The 16,119-nt window shown below is 43.4% G+C and overlaps 1 protein-coding gene across 3 annotated transcripts in view; it reads left to right on the top strand.

Moving 5' to 3' along the window:
- Window positions 1-16,119, top strand: part of ARHGAP18 (Rho GTPase activating protein 18) — a 121,521-nt gene that overhangs the window by 20,148 nt on the left and 85,254 nt on the right. Inside the window, exon 1 of one of the 3 annotated variants that reach the window (XM_073337272.2) lies at window positions 13,144-13,349. The exons of 1 other annotated variant lie outside the window; for it this stretch is intronic. In XM_073337272.2, coding sequence (XP_073193373.2) covers window positions 13,237-13,349 — 113 coding nt within the window. In that variant the 5' untranslated portion in view covers window positions 13,144-13,236. Of the gene's footprint in view, window positions 1-13,143; window positions 13,350-13,560; window positions 13,608-16,119 lie in introns of those variants that run through there. One more of the 3 variants, XM_073337275.2, reaches the window with a different exon arrangement.

Genomic DNA, 16,119 nt, shown 5'->3' with positions numbered 1-16,119 from the left:
TGCACCTGTCACAGAAAGATCTAATCCATTGGTTAGAGAGGATGTGTATTGTACTCCCAACTTGCTATTACTTGTGGTGGAATCAGCAGCACATGCTGGTGAGGGGTGTGCATGTGTTTCCTCCTCCAAAGTGGGGCAAAGAAGTGCATATTAGCATGTTGCAGTTGCTCACTCTTAGTCTTGCTTGCCAGTGAGAGCAGTAGTCTCTTATACTAAAGACTCAGCAGCATTCCATGCCCTCTGCTTAGCTCCCTCCTGGAAGGGTGGGTTTGCCCTTATATTGTGTGTGCATATAGACTGCAATATATACGCATGCAGATTAGTAAAATTTGTAACAAGTGTTTCATCTTTTCTGCTGTCTGTTTGCTGTACTCAGGGTTAGCAATATGTTCTTGTGTAAATATACGATAGTGAGAGAGCCAGCAAATATTAAGCTACTACACTGACAGTCAAAATAAGTCTGACTAATGTCACAGAAACACTTTTTTGTGAAAATCTCAAGTAAACCCTATAAATAGTTCTCTCTGCAGAAACCACACAGTTTACATCTGATCTAGGTAAACTCTTTGAGTTACAAAAGAGTAACTGAATTTACTACATCCAGAATACCCAGCATTAATATGTTCTTGTGCCCTATATTTTTCTGTTCCTTCCTATACTATTATCACATTGCTTTCCTACCCTATCACAATAGGGTGGGCATTGTTGTAAGCAGAGCTGGGCAAGCTAGCCATAAACAAAAGTTTAATCTTTGACTGTTAACAGGATTATTTTTTAGAAATTTGCTACTTATTTAAAATTATTTGTGAATAATTTACATGGTTGTGTGTTAACCTGTAAATGCTTACACACAATTCACCATAGCTGTCACTTTGAGGATTCACAATTCATGCTGTGTGAGCGGTATGTTTTCGGCCCTGACTGGCTGATTCCCAAACCCCCAAAGAGCCATCTGAATAGGCCCATCATGATTTCTAGTGCAAATGGTTGCACAATTCTTCAGTGATTTTCCTTCCTATGAATATTCATTTGAAATAAATTTCACACAGATGAATGCTTGTGAAAAAGCAAATAAAAGGGGACTGTGACAGGGTTGGGACTCACCACCACAGCGCCTCCTGCTGTTTGCTCTGGGAATTAGCTCAACTCATGCAGAGTGCCCTCTGCCTATGGCGTCCCGTCCATCTCTTGCCCTAGATTGGCATCTCGACCCACGTTGCTCCCAGCTTGCGGCATCCTCTTCAGGACACTGCCCTCCGGCAGTGCCCACTGCTCCGGTCTCAACTCCTTCTGGGGGTTTGGTGTTATCAGCAGTCCTTCTCTTTGCCCCAGCCACAATGACCAACCACACCTCAAAGTCTAACCCCTTTTGGCAAGGGTCTGGTGCAGTCCGTGATGGCCACTCCAAATGGCCAGGTAGAAGTGCAAGGGGGAAGGGGGAAACCCAGGCCCACCCTCTACTCTGGGTCCCAACCCAGGGACGCTTTGGTAGCAGCCTTCCTGCCTGCCCTCCTTCTCTCTCTTTGTCCATCTCTCTGCCTGGGCCATTTCCCCTTCTGTCCCTTTGGACTGGCTAGGCCCTTTTTCTCAGGGCCCGCAGCCCAACAGGTACCGGGCGGAAGTTCCCTCCTGCTCACTGCACTGTCCCTGGTGCTAGTCTCCTCATGCAGAAGACAGACCTTCACCCTCTGAAGGCGTGAAAGAGACTGCCTGCTCCCTTCCAGGGCAGTCTTTATATAGGGCCTAGCCTAGCCCTGATTGGCTGGCTGTAGTACTGGCCCTGATTGGCTCTCTAACAGGCCCTCCCTGATTGTCTGCCACCTTGTGCAGCTGCTCTGGCCTGTTGTAGCCCAATCTGGCATGGGGGTGGGGCACCGCCCCACCACAGGGACAGATAGTATCAAATGAAAGTTCCAGTTTTTATTCTGATGAATGTTTGTGAATATTTTTGTTCAATATTTGACCAGTTCTAGCTACAAGAAACCGTACTAAGAATTCAACTCCAGAATAAAAAAAACAAGGTGCCATAAAGTTAGATACTTATAATCAAACATAACTGTAAAATTTGAGTGCTCAGTTGTGCTGTCAGAGCCAATTTATGCCCAAGGCATGGTAATGTTGTATACGTTACTTGGTTTTCTTCATTTGATCATTTCTACAATCTGCAAGTGTAGCAAGAATGAGTATGGCAACTTGTCGGAAACCCAAGACTGGCAGCGATTTGGGGACTTCAACTCCCTAGGACACTAAGACCAGTAGTAGATCAGAGGAATACTTCTGAGCAATAGATATTATCCCATTAGGGCAATGTATCAGAGGCATAGCCATATGGTTTTTGTGGATACAGACTAACAAGGAGTCTGGTGGCACGTTAAAGACGAACAGATTTATTTGGGCATAAGCTTTCATGGGTAAAAAACCCCACATCTAAGTGTTTTTTTTTCTCCACAAAAGCTTATGCCTAAATAAATCTGTTTGTCTTTAAGGTGCCACCGGACTCCTCATTAGGGCAAAGATTCTCAAACTGTGGTCAGTGGACCAATGGTGGTCCATGCAATTGCTTCTCTTACAGTTTGAAGCATCTATTATCTTCACGCAACAACATTTCCAGATAGCTGTGTCCTAGTCCAGGACTCACTATTTTCATAGGCTTTTTCGACTGACTAAGCTTAAAAAAAACAAAACCCAAAAAACCGCCCCCCGCACCTTTCTATCTTGCCTGGCTGCTTCATGTTTTACATTAACAGGTGTTTCTCTGGTGTACATTCAGCTGTGGTTATATTTACAGGCAACAGCAAAATTGGAGGGGTAACAAAGAAAAGAGGACAGAACCAAACTGCAAAGTGACTTGGAGAGCATCTGAAATAATTGGTTGCTAACTCCTAGCCAGATGTAAATTGACAAAAACCATCCTGGCTCCCTCTCATACCTGATCATCCAAGACCACCCTGAGAACTAGCTGTATGCACAGGTTTCCTGTGAACCTGAATATTAACAAATGGCAGACACACATCTTTAATCAAAGCAGCAGATATCATCTGGATTTTTTCAGATAGCTTCTCCCTACCTACCATCATCATTTCCATCTGACTTGGTTAAAGCTGGAGCCAACTAACCCTCATCCAATTCCCACTGTAGCCACCAGACACTGGATACAGCATTCAGTTCACTGTCTAGATTGGCTGAGACACAGACTTGAGTTATCAGCATACTGAATACATCACAGCTTCTGCCTCACACTGACCCTGACAATGGTCCCATACACCCATTGTACAAGGGAGATAAAATAGAAGCCTCTGAAACCCCATGTGAGAGCATCCTCAGTGCAAGAAAGGAATTGCACAAAAGCCTTCCTCTGGGAATGCGCAGCAAGAAAGTATCTGAGCAATCTCCCCCACCTCAGCTGCAGTCTGCAGTCAAATCAACAACTCCTCATGGAGAACAGTATTTGAATGGACACCTGATCTGCATCCATCATTGGCCACTAATGTGACCAGTGCACTTTCCATGCCATACCCAGGTTAAAACCCAGACTTGACTGGGTTAAGATTAAAGGCAGTTGGATATTGAAAAGACAAGAATGATGATAAGAATGGTTTTAACAAAACTTGGAAGATTTAGTTTAGCGTTATAATTGGCCACATTTGTCAGGGCCACATGGTAGTTTCTTGGGCGTCCTTCAGAGAAGGCAGCAATCTGCCCACTGTAATGGAGGTATTGACAGTCAGCACTGAAAATGGGCCTAGCTCCCCAACACTGATTTTCACTAGCCAGAGGTGATCTGGGTCCAAAGCATAGGTTTTGTCATATAGTTTCTCCCCAAACTTCCTGTATCTCTGGTAGAGTCACTAACCAGAACTCAAGCACAGTAGATTTAGCATTTGTTCCTGAAGACATTACCCTGCCCTCATTAATACAGACAGTTCAATCCAAAACTGCATCATTTTATCCTCAATGTAACATGCACAAAAGGACATTAACAATACTTTGCACTTAGGGAGTGACTTTTAAAACAATTTAACAAGCATTAAATAGGCCTCAGACAGCTCTGTAATATACATATTAACCTCATTGTATAGATAGGTAAACTGAGGCAGGGCGCTGTTAGGTGGCTTGTACAAAGGTCACAAAAAGTAAATGACTGGTCTAGGAATGAAGCTAAGGACTACAGACTCCCAAATCCCATGCTTAGCCACTAGACTAACCACTTCTCCCAGACATATGTTGTAAAAAGCAGATAAATGAGTGCACTTTACTCACCATTGAAACTCAGCCACCTCTATGTTAAACACAGCAGCTACATATCAGCCAAAAGCAACAAATCAAACAAGAACCTCATCCAATCAAAAGTATAGGGGGATTTGTTTTAGATTAATTCATGTGTGTATTAGTCTTCATTTGGATAATCTCAAAAAATGCACCAATAACCAATTATTCATCATGAACTCATTGAAAAATAATAATTACCAAAGCAGCCAGTAGAGTGCACCACATGCATTTTAGAACAGTTTCCAGGAGGAAGGGGAACAGTGAAAAGTGTTGCTGGTTTCTTTTTTCTTAATTAATCTGCATAATTAAATTAATTATGTATTTGTATAAAAAGATTACAAATGGAGGGGAGGCTGGTTGGACTGTCGGTGAACCACAAAGTATTTGTTCTCTTGCACCATTTTGCTGCTGCTGCATCTGTCATATGCTGCTCACGAAAAATTCCCTGTGTATGGAGCTATCCTTGAGTACTGCTGAGCAACCCCAACACATCAATATAATGAAAGTTTAGAGTGTTCAGCACCTCTCAGGATCAGACCCTAAGAATGCACATAACATGCCAGCTACTGAACACGTGATCAGCTTCTCTGTGGACAAAGAGTGTGGTTTCATGCCCATATTTAATTCCGTTGCATAACTATGCTGATCTAAATCACTGCCTATACACCAGAACAGTATATCAATAGAGTCTTGATTATTCTGATTTTTATGTACCACATGTTGCACGTTCAGCTAAATTAAACTGTTGAATCTGCTTTGCTGTTTGTTGGCACAACAGAACCACACTAAGCATTCTATACAAGACCTCATCTATATTATTTCTGTTATTCATCTGCGGCTATAGAATAGTATTAACATATGTGGATCTTTACATAGAGTGGAATACCATATCAAGTGGTCAGTTTAATATAGGTTTGCATTCAGCATATACTACATGAGCAGCTTTTCATTTCATGCCTTCATCTGTTATTTGGAACCCACAAACACAAACTGGAAAAAGGAAAGGCTGCCACTGTTTTATATGAATGTGGATCAGGATGCAAGGGTGATGGGATGATTTCAGCTCAGTTTAAAATTGGTCTAGACTAGTTTAGACAAACACACACTGTCCAAGAGAAGAAAGTATTGGTAGGATCACAGAAACATAGGCCTGGAAGCAGAGGTGGATTAAGTTTTTGTGGGACCCTAGGACAAAGCAAGTGGGGGCCCCTCCTCACCCTACCCCTTCTGCTTGCAATCCCCATGCGCCCTGCACTCCTGCTGGGGAAATGGGATCAGTGCAGGGGCTTGCCCTCCTCCGCCCCCCCCCCCCCGCCCTCCAGCACTCCCGCCACAGAGCTGGCTGTGAATGCGGGGGGCTTGCCCCACTCTCTGGCAGAAGTGCAAGGTGGGCAGACCAGGGCAAGCCCCTGCACCTCAACCCGGTTCCCCGACGGGCACGCCGGGTGGGTGGGTTGGGGCTCAAGGGTGCCCATTTTTCTGGGCCCCCCAATCGGCCAAGGTCCCTGGGCACGGACCCCATTGGCCCACTGGTTAATCCATCACTGCCTGGAAGGGACCTCAAGAGGTCATCTAGACCATTCCCTCAGGCTGAGGCAGAACTAAGTATACATAGACCGTCCCTGACATGCGTTTGTAAAACCTGTTCTTAAAAATCTTCAGTGACAGGGATTCTCAAGTACCAGATCATTAGAAATATACCTAGTGAGTCACTGAACAAACTTGTGATCTCATTGTAGTGTTGTGTTTGTGGTCCTGGGACATCTATATGTGTAGTCAGAGCGTCAACTAGAATAAATTGGTGTAGTGTCATAGAATTGAATTTGGAACCTGTTCCTGTTGACATGGCACCACAAGACAGGTTGGCTCTTTAAACTGGTGATGCTGCCATATCTGGAGAAGACAGACTCCGAAAATCATCCATAAGATGAATGTGGAAAAATCTGTACAATGAAAGTATTTTGGGGAAAAAAGGAAGGAAAAAAAGAATAAATTTCAGTTACATAGTGAACTGCTAATCATGTATAGTTCAAACTAATTTATACATATGCTCTGTAAAGATAGTAGTAAAGAATATTACTGTAGGTACAATTGCTGTGTAAAGATCTCACACCAAACACTTTATAATCGGTGTTTGGAACCTGAGTGATCTAACTGGGTAATGTAACTGTGTACAAGTAGTCATGTTTTACCAATGCACATCAAATGAGGCACTGTAATCTTTTAAAGTCTTGAGCTCTATAGAATGATAGAATATTAGGGTTGGAAGAGACCTCAGGAGATCATCTAGTCCAATCCCCTGCTCAAAGCAGGACCAACACCAACTAAATCATCCCAGCCAGGGCTTTGTCAAGCTGGGCCTTAAAAACCTCTAAGGATGGAGATTCCACCACCTCCCTAGGTAACCCATTCCAGTGCTTCACCACCCTCCTAGTGAAATAGTGTTCCTAATATCCAAACTATACCTCCCGCACTGCAACTTGAGACCATTGCTTCTTGTTCCGTCATCTGCCACCACTGAGAACAGCCTAGCTCCATCCTCTTTGGGAACCCCCTTCAGGTAGTTGAAGGCTGCTATCAAATCCCCCCTCATGCTTCTCTTCTGCAAACTAAATAACCCCAGTTCCCTCAGCCTCTCCTTGTAAGTCATGTGCCCCAGCCCCCTAATCATTTTTGTTGCCCTCTGTTTGACTCTCTCCAATTTGTCCACATCCCTTTTGTAGTGGGGCACAATACTCCAGGCCTCACCAATGCCAAATATAGGGGAATAATCACTTCCCTGGATCTACTGGCAATGCTCCTACTAATGCAGCCCAATATGCCGTTGGCCTTCTTGGCAACAAGGGCACACTGCTGACTCATATCCAGCTTCTCATCCACTGTAATCCCCAGGTCCTTTTCTGCAGAACTGTGCTTAGTCAGTCGGTCCCCAGCCTGTAGTGGTGCATGGGATTCTTCCGTCCTAAGTGCAGGACTCTGCACTTGTCCTTGTTGAACCTCATCAGATTTCTTTTGGCCCAGTCCTCCAATTTGTCTAGGTCACTCTGGACCGTATCCCTACCCTCCAGTGTATCTACCTTTCCCCCCAGTTTTGTGTCATCTGTGAACTTGCAGAGGGTGGAATTCATCCCATCATCCAGATCATTAATAAAGATGTTGAACAAAACCGGCCCCAGGACTGACGCCTGGGGCACTCAGTTTGATACTGGCTGCCAGCTAGATATCGAGCCGTTGATTAGTACCTTTTTGAGTCCGACAATCTAGCCAGCTTTCTATCCACCTTATAGTCCTCATCCAATCCATACTACTTTAACTTCCTATCAAGAATACTGTGGGAGACCATATCAAACGCTTTGCTAAAGTCAAGATATATCACGTCCACCGCTTTCCCCATATCCACAGAGCCAGTTATCTCATCATAGAAGGCAATCAGGTTGGTCAGGCATGACTTGCCCTGGTGAATCCATGTTGACTGTTCCTGATCACCTTCCTCTTCTCCAAGTGGATTCTTTGAGGACCTGTTCCATGATTTTGCCAGGGACTGAAGTGAAGCTGATCGGTTTGTAGTTCCCCAGGTTCTCTTTCTTCCCTTTTTAAAATATGGGCACTATATTTGCCTTTTCCCAATTGTCTAGGGCCTCCCCTGATCGCCACGAATTTTCAAAGATAATGGCCAATGGCTCTGCAATCACATCAGCCAACTCCCTCAGCACCTTTAGATGCATTAGATCTGGACCCATGGACTTGTGCATGTCCAGCTTTTCTAAATAGTCCTTAACCTGTTATTTCACCACTGAGGGCAGCTCACCTCCTCCCCATACTGTGTTGTCCGGTGCAGCAGTCTGGGAGCTGCCCTTGTCTGCGAAGACTGAGGCAAAAAAAAAAAAAAAAGCATTGAGTACTTCAGCTTTTTCCACATCATCTATCACTATGTTGCCTCCCCTATTCAGTAAGGGTCCCACACTTTCCCTGACAACCTTCTTGTTGCTAACATACCTGTAGAAACCCTTCTTGTTACCCTTCACATCCCTTGCTAGCTGCAACTCCAATTGTGCCTAGGCCTTCCTGATTACACCCTTGCATGCTCTAGCAAAAGAGATTGATACAAGACAGCAAATCAGTAATATTTCTCAAGTAGCTGAAAGTCATATGTCTCAATCCTGCCCTCAAGTATACTTGATTGATAATACTGACTTGTGTGCCTTCTTTCAAATACATATTTCCATTCCTGGTAAGAACAGAAATATTTACTGCAAACTCAGTATTTACTGAGCACAGAATTTCTATTGGGAGAGAATACCTTACTTACATTAGTGGAGGAAAATGGTGGCATTCACATCAATGTACAACATAACCTGTATATATTTAGGGCCAGATTGGGTTCTTGGTTACTTCAATATAGATCTAGAGTAATTTCCTGAAGGAAGTGGAGTTACTCTGGATTTACATCAATGCAAAAGAATGGAATTTGATTCCATCAGACTGCCAAACACAGTGACCAAGTTTTTTTTTTTTTAAATGCATCCCTAGCATTAAGCTCTTAAGACCACGAGAGCTGTTGTGTGCTCAGCACATTTGAAAAATCAAATCATTTATTGGGCCAATCTTATTTGTCTTGTTAAAGAGACTGAATTCTCCTCTTAAATATCTCTGCTAATTCTGTGTCAGCATTAATTCAACCACTGTCATTTATTAATGGAACTACTCTCTTTCTAATAACTTTTCCCCCTCCAATATATTTAATAAAGTTCTTATTCTCTATTTGGCTAGTAATAACACATTCTAAGTTTTTTGCCACCCCCATCTTTTCCCTGCATTCCTTAAACAGAGTGTGAGTATTCTTCTTTATCTGCCTTCTTCCTTTTCCATTTGCAGTACAATTTTCTTTGAACAGTCCCTAGTGTCACCACATTGGTTGCATCTTGTTCCTGTATTCTTCTTTTACAGAAGAAGCACAGTGCATTATGCCTTAATTATGGCATCTTTTAGGATGCTTACCAAACAAAAGGCATCTTACATTTTTATTCTTATAGCACCTAATCTGTATTCTGTTCAGGCAAATTGCTTTGAAATGCCTGAAGTAAACATACAATACAATGGGGGGAGATTTAAGTTGGATATTAGGAAAAAATTTTTCACTAGGAGGGTGGTGAAGCACTGGAATGCATTACCTAGGGAGGTGGTGGAATCTCCTTCCTTAGAAGTTTAAGGTCAGGCTTGACAAAGCCCTGGCTAGGATGATTTAATTGGGGATCAGTCCTGCTTTGAGTAGCGGGTTGGACTAGATGACCTCCTGAGGTCCCTTCCAACCCCGATATTCTATGATACTTTAAATATTTTTATTTAGTTGTTACAGGATGATTTGTAACCGAGTAAAATGTTTGGTATGCACGCATCCTGAAAATTTAAAAATCCACAAAGTCCTGAAGATCTTAGTATTTATATATGTTTTCAATATTAAAAAAGTGCAAAAGAACTTTCACTTAAAAACGGACTACTTAACAATTTCATGTGTATTAAAACAAAAAGATTAGTACGGGCAGTGATATTCGTTAACAGGGCTATAGCTTCTGGTTTCACATTGGTGTAAAATTTGAGTAACTCCAATTGTCAGCTAAGTGTGACCAGAATCAGGCCCCAAATTGTGCCATTAAGATAGAGCCCATAAGATATGGTGTGGAGCTGCATCAGGTCAAGGAGAGCACCAAGGAGGCATTTTCACAGCTCCAAGATATGCTCTGGCAGTACCCTTGCTACTATACTCCTCTAGAGCGTGAAGTTAACTTGCCCCTTCTGGTGGGAGTGTATAAGGTGGAACAGTGGGCCTGCTTCCTTCCCTCCCCATCTCCTTTGGGGTGCTGGGCATTCCTAGGGGAAATAAGGAGATAGCAGCCTCTGCTCTCCCCTGTGGGCATGAGGTGCAGTTCTGCATGCTGCATCTGACTTAAGAATGAAAACAAACTTTCAAAGTGTTCAGAATAGACTGGTTTTATCCCTTCCCCCTTTTTCCTCAGAAATATTTATTGAAGTTATTTAACAAAATCTTTCCCGTAAGAATGGGGTTAAGAATATTTATTAAAATGTTGATAATTTAAATTGTAAAAGTCAAAGAATGAAAATTTTCCACACAAATTCATTTAAAAATGGCCATTTTTACACAAATTTCAGTTGAAAACATTTCAACCGGTTCGCTAGCCCTTGCACGGGCAGCATACGAGCATAGCCGTAGAAAGCATCTTACAAGAGCCCTCATCAGGGTCAGGCAGAATTGCCATTTCTCCTCTCCCTCCCCCCACAAACAAAAAACAAACTCTGCATAAATATCTACGGACCAGGCAGAAGATGGCCCTCAAAGATTGCATAGTGGAAAGGAACCTCTACAATTGCTGGCCCACAGATGCACAACTGAATTTCCTTGGGCAGCTTCTCCCACTTCTACAGGGATATTACCCCTTCCCCAGCAGTGAGAGAATATGCAGTCAGGTATTCTGTAGCCACTCCTCCAAGGGAAAAACTGTTGAATGAAGTCCTGGTCCCACTGGCAAAAACCTCTCATTGGCTTTAACAGGGTCAGAATTTCACTCATTAACTCTGCCAGATCAATGGTTATAAGTAGCAACTGTGCTCAAGATGGGCTCTGAAGGACACATTCTATAAAGTGCTGCTGTCGCTGCCATGTTGGACCCAAGATATTACAGAAAGATGGGTGAGGTAATATTGTATTGGACCAACTTCTGTTTGAGAGAGAGGTTTCTGAAGCATGTGTTGATCTTGCTTAGTGACTCTCAGTATTCAACCATGAGGGCACATTCTCAGCTAGGGAACACTTTCAGAGTGGCCCTAGGTCAAAATTATTGAATCTTCATTTTGGAGATCAGCCAGGCAGAAAGATAAAGGGACTAACGATTGCCATATACAGTATGTTTATTTCAATGTGTGATCATTTAAATAAATGTAGGTACAGAACTCCATGCATTTGCATGCTAGCCAGCATCTTGTTTTGTGCACTGAACTCACTGGATATTAAACCACACAGACACACATGCATGTGCATAGCAGCTTTTATTTCTATGTGTAATCTTTGTTTATTTAAAAAAAGTAAAAGGAAACAGTCTAAAATTACAATATGCAGAAATCAAGAAATTCATTTATGGTACACAGAATAATTTAGATACAGAGGTTTATGGTGTAAGTATTTTTATAGATGTACAGAAAGGGACTCATTATGATTGTGAAAATCATAGCTTTGAATGCACTGGGACAGAACCTTTGCTTTGACTCCGATAGCCAACACAAACCAACTGGAAAGCCCATAGATCTGGACTCTTGAGAATTTATGGATGGTATGGGGAGGGGGGAACAGCACCTCCCCACCCAACCCTCCATGCAGGTGGTATGTCTATGAGAAAAAAGGCCTGACCAGGCACCCCCTGCATTCTGGCTACCCCAATTAGTGCCCGATTGTCAAAATGTTGCCTTGGAGCTATTGGCAGCTAGGTGCAAGTCTGAAAAGCCTCAGGGCTGCTCCATCACACTGGGGACAATGCGCCTGCCATTACTTCCCACTGCCAGTTACAACTATTTTTTCTAATAAAAACTCATGTGAAAAATGCTAACAAGGGAAATTGTCTATAGTGATTCAGTGACACAGACTGTGCACTAAGTGCTGTCTGGTGCATAAACCAATGGAAGAAAAATGTGTTTTTCTCCTCATCTTCTAGTTATAGCACTCTGAGGCTATCACTTGTAATAGGTAAAAAATTTTCAGGCTGAAGTCTGATTTTTCAGTTGTCTGTATCCTTTTAATTCTAGACTAGTAATATTGTATTAAGGCTTTTTAAAGCCATCTTACATGGAAGGCTAGTGGAGATTGCTCTTATATACTCATTTTATGGAAATAAACTGATTCAGAACCTTTGATTTACAAATATTGCTATCCTATGGAAACAACTATTATTGTTACCCTCTTCCTCCCTCTCTCCCTTTTCCTACTCTTTGTTTCTCACAATAATTAGTTGTGCCCCGTCATAAGTTAACCCTGATCCTGCTACACCCCTACGTGTATATAACTATACTCACAAAAATAGTCAAGTTGAAGTCAGTGGGAGTCCTCACAGGAGTAAAGAAAAAAAGCATGCAGGATCAGGGCCTGAGATTGTAGAGCAGGAACGTTGTCAATTTTGGAGTTTCCACAGCACCTACCACAATGGGACCCAGATCCTGACTACCATCATATAAAATACCAAAAATAGAATGTAGTATTTTATATGTCCAGTGCTTATTTGCGGTGGAAGGGGGGGAGGGGAGAAGTGAGAGACTGGCTTGATAGGCTGCCTGTAAGTTTCTTAATGGTTCAAAACTGACAAAAGAATTTGCTGTATTTTAGAAAGCTAAGCTGGGTAATCATTATGAGTACAGTCTGAGCTGGGAGATCTATATGAATCTGGTTATATCAGCTCTTCTCTGCTGTACTCCTGTTTGCCTTAGCTGTGTGTATTCTGGAAGTCCTGAATCCTCGCAGCAAGGGGTTAAGGATAGTGGCAACTCACGTTTCAGTGACCAGGGGGGATAAAAAAACCAAAACAAAAGCCATCTGAAAACAGGAATTGGAAAACAAAACTCTTTTCCTGGGACCTAATATTGTCTAGTGAATAAGTTTCTTTCTACACTTGTACTGACTAGTTGAATATACCCTATTTAAATGTTCAAGATTATAGTAAAACACTGCAAAGGAGCAAGAAATCGCCTTGTTTAACAATACTCATGAATCAGAGTCTAACTGGAGAGACAGGAAGCATTTCACATAATTAACTCCTCCCCTCCTTCCTCCTCTGTTTTGCAAACGCGGATCTTCAGAGGAGGAGCTGGGGGATGCTAATGAGCTGAGTTGCCAAGCGAGGCGCTGGCAGGAACTTCATTACCCTTCTTTGCCTTAGTATCTTGGCAAATTATGCTGCTACTCGCACCATGAACTGGCTGTCTGCTTCCCCAGGAGTGGTTTTAACAGCATACCACCCCAGCGGCAACAGTGCCGTGGCCGGGAGTAATGCGAAAGAGAGCGAAGAAACGTCCCCCTCAAGGTAAGGTGCAGTGCACGGGAAACTTCACCTGCTCAGGGAGACCGGCAATGCAGAGGCAGTCTCAGCTGGGGGAGACGCTGCTGCCGCTACCGCGCAACCCGTTGACGCAGGAATGCTGTCCTAGGCTTCAGTACAAAGGCTCGGGGGTGCAGCCTGTAGGTTACAGATCAGAGGAGCAGAGTTTGGAAAACGTCAGAAGTTGCTCTCTTGCAATGAGGCGCAGGGCATGGTTTGGAGACTTATTAACGTCTGGAACAGGTGCATTTTCAGGGACAGCACATGAGCTCCCACAGATTGGGAGTCTTTAATGCCTTTAGTGTACAGCAGGTAGAAACACACTTTCTGCCTGCAAAATTACTATTCTTAACTGGTAAACAGGACAGGATGAAAACACAAACTGGTGGAGTCAAGCAGCAAAAAACTCCCCCCTCCCATTGGGCTTACCTGATCTTTGCTTTTGGATGCGGGGGGGGGGGGGGTGGCGCGTGCTGCCCTTTCACTTGAGGTGTGGGTGGAGGAGAGACCTGCACAATCCATGTGTATGTATATTGCTACTGTTCATAAGAACAAGTTTGACTCCAACAAAACAGCTCATCACTGGCACAAGGTGATGTGGTTATCTCTAGAGAGTGAGAGGAACATGTGGTGCAAATAGGCTCTGTGTACTTTGTTCTTTTTTTCCTCTGGCTGATTTTTTTTTTCTAATTACCTCATACTTGGTCAATTGTTTCCTGCTTCTGTGTGTGTGCTAGAAATAGTAAATATTCACTGCAGCTAAAGGCACTGAGTGGAAAACTTGCTTGTAAAGTGAAAAGGAGTACTTGTGGCACCTTAGAGACTAACCAATTTATTTGAGCATGAGCTTTCGTGAGCTACAACTCACTTCATTGGATGCATACCGTGGAAACTGCAGCAGACTTTATATAAACACAGAGAATATGAAACAATACCTCCTCCCAGCCCACTGTCCTGCTGGTAATAGCTTATCTAAAGTGATCATCAGGTTGGGCCATTTCCAGCACAAATCCAGGTTCTCACCCTCCACCCCCCCACACAAATTCACTCTCCTGCTGGTGATAGCCCATCCAAAGTGACAACTCTTTACACAATGTGCATGACAATCAAGTTGGGCCATTTCCTGCACAAATCCAGGTTCTCACATCCCCCCACCCCCATTCACACACAAACTCACTCTCCTGCTGGTAATAGCTCATCCAAACTGACCACTCTTCAAGTTTAAATCCAAGTTAAACCAGAACATCGGGGGGGGGGGGGGGAGGAAAAAACAAGAGGAAACAGGCTACCTTGCATAATGACTTAGCCACTCCCAGTCTCTATTTAAGCCTAAATTAATAGTATCCAATTTGCAAATGAATTCCAATTCAGCAGTTTCTCACTGGAGTCTGGATTTGAAGTTTTTTTGTTTTAAGATAGCGACCTTCATGTCTGTGATTGCGTGACCAGAGAGATTGAAGTGTTCTCCGACTGGTTTATGAATGTTATAATTCTTGACATCTGATTTGTGTCCATTTATTCTTTTACGTAGGGACTGTCCAGTTTGACCAATGTACATGGCAGAGGGGCATTGCTGGCACATATCACATTGGTGGATGTGCAGGTGAACGAGCCTCTGATAGTGTGGCTGATGTTATTAGGCCCTGTGATGGTGTCCCCTGAATAGATATGTGGGCACAATTGGCAACGGGCTTTGTTGCAAGGATAAGTTCCTGGGTTAGTGGTTCTGTTGTGTGGTATGTGGTTGTTGGTGAGTATTTGCTTCAGGTTGCGGGGCTGTCTGTAGGCAAGGACTGGCCTGTCTCCCAAGATTTGTGAGAGTGTTGGGTCATCCTTCAGGATAGGTTGTAGATCCTTAATAATGCGTTGGAGGGGTTTTAGTTGGGGGCTGAAGGTGACAGCTAGTGGCGTTCTGTTATTTTCTTTGTTAGGCCTGTCCTGTAGTAGGTAACTTCTGGGAACTCTTCTGGCTCTATCAATCTGTTTCTTTACTTCCGCAGGTGGGTATTGTAGTTGTAAGAAAGCTTGACAGAGATCTTGTAGGTGTTTGTCTCTGTCTGAGGGGTTGGAGCAAATGCGGTTGTATCGCAGAGCTTGGCTGTAGACGATGGATCGTGTGGTGTGGTCAGGGTGAAAGCTGGAGGCATGCAGGTAGGAATAGCGGTCAGTAGGTTTCCGGTATAGGGTGGTGTTTATGTGACCATTGTTTATTAGCACTGTAGTGTCCAGGAAGTGGATCTCTTGTGTGGACTGGACCAGGCTGAGGTTGGTGGTGGGATGGAAATGTGAATGCTATTTAACTCAGTTAGTACCTGCATGTGTATTACTTAAACACAGCAGCTACAGTTCTTTATGCACCTTTCCCTAGGCCCGGAGGCTGATGAGTGCTTTGCCTGTCCAATTTCCATGGATGCTAGTGGGAGGTGTAGATCAGGCCCTTCAAGTTAAGCATCGTACAACTCTTCATGGGGCCTTTATGTATATTATACTGCTCTGTTCTTTGTATGTGGTAAGTTAAAGGATGGTTCTGGTAAAGAGAAAAAATAATTTAGTATTCCCTGCTCCCCCAGCAAAATTGGTACATGAGAAAGGTGTCAGATTCACATACGGACTGAAGATCAGATTATTCCTAGAACAGGTTTTGCACAGGCAGCAGCATTGCGGACTTCTCATCGACCCCCACAAAGGTCATCTGTAGAGAGATCACCTGTGGGAATGAGTACTGTCTCCACGGCTCATTCTGATCATTTACTAT

The sequence above is a fragment of the Lepidochelys kempii genome, chromosome 3 (assembly GCF_965140285.1).
Source record: "Lepidochelys kempii isolate rLepKem1 chromosome 3, rLepKem1.hap1, whole genome shotgun sequence".
NCBI classification, from domain to species: domain Eukaryota; kingdom Metazoa; phylum Chordata; order Testudines; family Cheloniidae; genus Lepidochelys; species Lepidochelys kempii.
The sequence above is the reverse complement of the archived record's forward strand: the minus strand, read 5'-3'. Positions and strand labels throughout refer to the sequence as shown.